Source organism: Echinops telfairi, unplaced genomic scaffold (genome assembly GCF_000313985.2).
Source record: "Echinops telfairi isolate 266 unplaced genomic scaffold, ASM31398v2 ScPeMD7_7465;HRSCAF=8503, whole genome shotgun sequence".
NCBI classification, from domain to species: domain Eukaryota; kingdom Metazoa; phylum Chordata; class Mammalia; order Afrosoricida; family Tenrecidae; genus Echinops; species Echinops telfairi.
In genome coordinates, this window is record NW_022111365.1 from 5,288,523 (window position 1) to 5,295,161 (window position 6,639).

Genomic DNA, 6,639 nt, shown 5'->3' on the forward strand with positions numbered 1-6,639 from the left:
GATACCAATCTATAAAGTCCTCTTCAGACTCATGAAACACATGCAATGATGCCAAATGCAGGAAGATCACAGGTCAGTGGGTGGGAAATCTTCTGGATCCAGTGGTGTAAGCACCTCAGCGCTGGCAGGGGTCTTCACGTGGCTTCTCCAGCTCCAGAGGTCTGGCTCCATCAGCCTCTCTCCGTGTGTCTTCTCCACAGAGACACCTCCCAGGGAGTGAGCAGAAAGAGAGAAAGTGTTTCCTGCCTCCAAGGAGGAAGACAGGAGTTCCCAGGATCCTCAGGAGAAGGCCTTGCCCACACAGAGGCCTCATTGGCTATTACCTAATTGACAGGCTAGACTCCACCCCTTCACCTCTTAATCCCCTCAAACTGACAAACAATTATGTAACTACCACAGTCCCCTTTTTCCTCCCAGTGGCTGGCGACCTCCTTTTCTGCTTATGTATGAGCTGCAGAATTGCTGTCTGCCGGAGTTGACTCAACGGCACTGAGTGTGAGGGTTCGTTTGTTTGTTTGTTTTGAGCTGGTTATGAAAGGAGAAATAACTTCTAACAGTAGACAAAGGAAATGGGTTGGAGAGATCGTAAGATGTGGTTCCATTCTTCAGTGGTTTGCCTTTTCATGTATTCTGCTTTATTTCATGCTCATTGTAATATATTGGTTCTTGGTATTTCAAATTAATGGTGTATCAATTTGCTTTTTAAATTGCAACCTTTCTTAAGCGTGTGAATGAGAAGTACCAAAAGATGTTTGGAATTAAATTTATTTGACAATATTGATCCCTCTAGATGCAATTCTATGTCTTTTTGCTTAAATTTTCTAGATGTTTCACCAAAACCAACAGCACTCTCAGCAGTAATCCCCTTCCCGCGCTCCCAGGGGTTGCACCTTATCCTCAGGATGGGTTGGAAATGAAGCCCCTCAGTCACATGAAGATGCCTGCATGTCTGGCTTCCACGGTCCCTGAATGTGGCCAGTTAGCTGAAGAGAGCGAGAGCATCAAGGAGAATGTAGCGCCAGGACCTGCCCAGCACACTTGCTGCCAGGACAGTCGACGTGCAACCAGCTCTGATTGCACAGCAGATAGAGCGGAGTCCAACAGAGGTACAGGAGAAGCATTGTGTAGCTGAAGTTTCTGGATAGTCTCCAGTTAGCTAAGAAAAGCTATTTAGAAAAGGCTGAAACCATCGGTTTTGTCTCTGCTGCCGACTCACATATTTCTTTAAAAGATGGGTAGAGAGTATTGGATACTTCAAAGAAATATGGATAAAGAGTCCTTGAAGTTCTTTTATTCTATCTTTTACTTTAGGCTATTAACCCTATTAACTTGGTGGAAAATAAATCCCAGGTAGAGTTTGACTTGGTTTGTGCCTGAACACACTTTGCTAGGTGATTACATTTTGTGATCCTGGGCTCCTTCGTCCACTGAGTTGGTCCTGGAGCAGTAGCCTTTCCTGAAGGAGGTGCCTGGAGCTTCCATAGGTGTTTCACTTATTTGTTTTCTGTTTATTTTGTTTTATAACTTTCAGATGAATTGTATAACTGTTAATGAGAACTCGACTTTTAAACCTTTTCAAACTACTGTTGACATGCAATTGAAAGGAAATTCAACTGGGCTCTATATTTGCTTATTATTATTTCTTTATTGATATTAGTAATGGTTTTAGATCACAGGATAGTCGACCGCTAACTTACCAGTCAGCTAGTGGTTCGAACCCACCAGCTGAATAGATGGAGCTGTTCTGCTCTGCCCTCTAGGGCCACTAGGGGGTTACTTATATAGTGGGAGCTGATAGCTCTATGTCAATGGTTAAAACCACCAGCCCCTTCAGGAGAGACAAAGTAGGCTATCCGCTCCAGCCAAGAGCGACAGTCTCAAGGGGCAATTCTCTACCCTACTAGGGTGCTATGACTTGAAATCAGTTCAAGAGCAGTGCGTTTTGCTGGCAGTGAGGTTTGAGTCGTAGAAAGCAGCCTTTGTCATTTCATAACACTCCCAAATCTTTCTGTTTTTCAGGAGATGGCTGTGTCCCTTCGGAACCAGATAACACAGTTTTAAGTTGGAATCCCTTAACGTTCCCACCTGTCTCAAAGGACTGTACTGAAAAGACGGCCTGGTCTCCTGGTGTTCCCTTGGAGAGCTCCTCAGGAGTACTTCAGCAGGCTCAGGAAACCTGAGGGTGTGCACGTGGCTGGTCCTGCTCCCCCGTGAAGCCAGTAACTGCACAAAAGTGGCCCAGGACGAACTGTGTGAATGACACTAATTCAAATAAGGGCAGGGGGAGGGGGTGGGAAGGGACATTATTTATTTTTTTGTAGTAGAATATCATATGAATGTATCTTAAAATGTTTGCCTTTTATGTAATTTATGCCTTAAAATGGTCCTACTTTGTACCTTTCCTGTTCACCGCGATTAGGATACGTGGTGGTTCTGTGTAGTTTTCAGTCATGTAGAGAGCAGCAGGTGCTCAGGTTTTCCAGAAACTCGCTGACGTAAGAGCTACTCACGCAAAGGATTCCAGCTATTGGCCTGTTCAGCTAGAGGAGAGTGCGTGGACACTGAAGTTTGCCGTCAGGCAAGGTTTTAGATGGGAAGTGGTTTGTCAATGTTGTGTTAGTGCACTGCCTGAAAACAGGTCTAGTGAACCACAGTTGTAACCTGATGTTTATAACAACAGATCTGGCCTGTGTGTGTTCTACTTAACCTCGGTGTGCACCTGGGCACTGACTGAGCCCAGTTGTCTAGGCACTATTCAAAGTCAGTATTGTGAACATGGCTGAGTGTCAGGTCTAGTTGGATTATTGCAGCATTCAGAAAGAAAACCAAGGGCAAAGAGGACAAGTTCGTCCAACTACTTAAATGGGACACTAGTTGATAAGATGGGCACCAGAGGCTCCTTTGGACTTTGCTTCTAAGATTGGAGACAAAATAAGATCTTAAGAGTGGTACCTTGAGAAAGGTAGTCATTAAAAAAAATTGTTTTAAAGAGGGAGGAGTCCACGGGTTGCACCTGGCAGACGTGTTCTACTGGATGGTGCTCACGATGCCACAGGAGGTGCAAATAGCCCTCTTCTAGCTTCCAACATGGACAGTAGCCTGGAAGATGTGTCAGAAAAGAGGTAATTTGGAGGGAAAGGATATGGGTGATTTGAAATATCCTAACATTTTTTCAGACTGTCTTTATTGCCGGTAGACACCTGAAGCCTGATTTAGCAGAGGTCCTAAGTCATGACCATTCCTGTGGTCTCTGACCAACAAAGATATTTAGCTGCCTTTGAATGACTTTTTCCTGCCACATTTAGAGAAAAAATCATGATGTTTGAATAGCTTGATCCAAACCTTAATGATCACCCGCAACTTTGTGGATTGTGCTCCTTTGGGGAAACAAACAGAAACTGGTTTCTCCATAGTCAGACAGTTACAGCATAAGTGAAAAAAAAGACACACACACAAACATTTCTCAAATCACAGGGCTTGGACTGGAATAGCATATTAATCAACTTTTATATAGGTGCATCAGTATTCCTTCCATACGCCTGCCTAGTTGATAAGCAGGACTGTTTGTGACCATGAGTTGTTGAAGCTGGGCCGCTCTGCAAGAGTCTTCGTCCAGTGGAGTGGAGTGCGTGTCGTTTCCTGGAAGGAAGTCCGTCCAGTGGAGTGGAGTGCGTGTCGTTTCCTGGAAGGAAGTCCGCGCGGTTCGAGAAGGGCAGTCTGCCTTCCAGATGTCTGTGCCTGTAGTGTACTGGATCGGTGTTTCCTGTGGCATGGAGGCGGTTAACTGTGTGCTTCACTTGCGTGACAAGCACAGGACAGAGTCTTAGTACACGGAATGTGAAGACAGGCCCAGTGTTGCCAAACAAGTTACAACAATGCTGTCACAGAGGACATTTCTGAAAACTGCGGGGGAGCGGTGTTTGTGTGTAAATGATTGTAGATAGTCATTTTGATTCAAGAAACTGATGTATTTGCATGAGCCTTAGGTCATAAACTGCTTTTAAAGGTGGAGTTTGAATATGAGATTTGTCCATGAGGAAGAGAAAATGCCTTCTTTATCTTTAGGACAACCTCATCGTGGACTGCTTTATTTATATTACTAGTAACGCTGTTTTAAGTGTTATCTTTTTATTGTATGTTATTTATAAAAATGCCTTTATATGTTGAAATATATAAATATATGTTCACACACATATGTGTGTATGTATACACACATATGCCATATTTAGGAGGTTTGTGTTCTCCATAACAATGAGTTGTTCTGAACTTTTGTACCCTGCACAGTCACCAAACACCGGGTCACTTACTGTCATGTGAGCAGGAAAGAGTACAATGTTGGGGAAGATGAACTAACCTTGGCTGGGTGACTGCTGTGTCACTGAACTAGGTTCTGGTTAGCGCATTTAATTCTCACAAAGAAATGGGCAGAGCGAGCATTGTACTTCCCCAAGTCACGTACATAATGAGCCATCGAGCCTGAATTTGAACCCAACTGACCTGGAACCATCACATGCGCTCCTTCCACTTCCCCACGCATTTCTCCACGGTTCTCAGAACAGTGTTGTTCACTCTTGGATGGAACAAGTTCAGTTGTGCCCACTCCTACTGCAGGGCTCCATGGGGCTCCAGCCTCACAGCCAGAGAAGCTACTCTCTGTTACACCCTGGCAGAGAGAGCAATTTGCTTATTACTTTGTCTTCTAAGACACAACATTTCTCACCCTTGATCCCTCCTCTCACTCGAGAACTTAATCTTCATTCTGTTCAGTGATCACTCTTAATGTTCCTTCTAGTCTTAAAAGCCTTTGTGGTTTTGTTTTGCTTTTTGGTCTTTTTGGTTGGAACATTAAACTTTCCCTGCTTCTATTTGATCATTTTACTCCCCCCACCCCACCCCAATTTGGTTATGCACTCATTCTCTAATGAAAGGTGCTGTTCAGGATGCAAGCTAGGTTGCAATGTTTAAAACCCTTTGGAGTAGTCTTTTTAACAAAAGCATTTCTTTATGGACTTTGTTTTTGTTGGACACATATATGAACTTTGCATCCATATGAGGCTAAGCATGTCACCAATCCCATTTCAGCTGCAACACTGCCAAGAATTTGATCTTATCATTGAATTTCACCTGTATTGCTCTTTGAGATGCATGTTTTGTATCATAGAGAAAAATATGCTTTATTTTCATTAAGGGTTTAATATTGTGTTTGAAAATGTACATATTTTAAATGATGTAGCTCTGACAGGTTTTATTTGGTTGGTAAAGTTTTATATTAAAAGAGAACGCTGCTTTCATCTAAAGAAGCAAGTGAATACAGAGATGCACATATACTCCTATTTGTATAAACTGCTTATAGTTTGTGATTTGAGTGAGTATATTATTGAGAAATTCCCTTGGCACCAACACTCTGACTTTCCCTGAAATCCCCACCCTGTGCATGTCTAGATCCAAGACAATCCATCCTTCGTTCTAATTGAGGCCCTGAAGGAACTGGATCGAGGACAAGACTGATTTATGGATAGTTGGGAAAATACCTGCACTAAGGAGCTGTGTTGGGACAGACAGACCCCCTCGGGGTAACCCGGTGTTTCTGTAGAAGGAAGCAGAGGGTGGGGAAGACATAGGAGAATAGGGAGGAACACAGGAAGTAGGAGCACTCCTTCTAACGTTTTGTCTGGTTTTGCCATGCACCATGGTGAATCCAGTGTGGAGATTCAACCCCAGGAAGACTTGTTTTACTGCCTTAAAAATGGAAAAGGCTGGGCTTCTCTTATCTGGAAGCCAGTACAACCTTGTACATCAGGTATGGCCTTTATACATTGTACTCCTCCTATGTAAATCCGTTTTCCTTAAACTTCTGCTCTGAGTGCTACGGCTAACTTAATGGTTGGCAGTTGGAGCCCGCCCAGCAACACTGGGGAAGAAAGGCCTGGCGGGCTGCTATCAAAGACGATAGTCAAGAAGGCCTTACTGAGCGCCGTTCTGTTCCCGGGGATCCCTGTAAGTCAAAACTGACTTAACCGCAACCGCTGTGGTTTGTTGTTGTTTTGTCTCTTCCTGAAACCTCAACGCCAAGACGGAGAGGTCTAAGGGGAGATGAAGCTCCTTTTCCAGTAAGGCTAGATCTGTGAGCCACGGCGCAGCCACTTGAATTTCCTTCACTTGTCTGTCTCCTTCCAGGCGCCACATTCTTCATTCCTGGCAAGACCATCTCGTGACTCTTTGGCTTGTCTCTTCTCGTGTGTGTCCCCTGTGGAGGCAGCTCTGGAGCCTGCCTCCTCTAGTCAGTTGAACAAGCATTTGCTTGTGTCCCGCCCAGATTTCAGACGCACGCACTGGGAGCCAGTGAGTCATGTTGGCAGCCGACCGGAGTGTAACTTTGGAACCTCCCCAGGCCCATCAGCCAGCTCCCAGGGGCTAGGACAAGAAACTGCATCTGTAAGGCTTTCATTCGGTGGGGCTGGCATGGACGTCTGGGAACGCAGCCACTGGGTGTTCACGTTGGCCACTGCAGAGTCAGTAGCATGCCTGAGCCAAAGGAACAGAGGAGCAGGACCCTGGGCTCCACCCCATTCTCTGTTAACCAATGTTAAGGCAAAGGCCTATGACAGGAGCTTGGGTTCTTGGAGAAGAAGTTTGGGA

General features: G+C 44.8%; 1 protein-coding gene across 2 annotated transcripts in view; it reads left to right on the forward strand.

Moving 5' to 3' along the window:
- CDON (cell adhesion associated, oncogene regulated) overlaps positions 1 to 5,360 on the forward strand; it is a 130,664-nt gene extending 125,304 nt beyond the window's left edge. For both annotated transcript variants that reach the window (XM_045283656.1, XM_004714164.2), the window contains exons 19-20: positions 826 to 1,106; positions 2,020 to 5,360. In XM_045283656.1, coding sequence (XP_045139591.1) covers positions 826 to 1,106; positions 2,020 to 2,180 — 442 coding nt within the window. In that variant the 3' untranslated portion in view covers positions 2,181 to 5,360. The remainder of the gene's footprint in view (positions 1 to 825; positions 1,107 to 2,019) is intronic.
- The last annotated feature ends 1,279 nt before the right edge of the window (positions 5,361 to 6,639 follow it).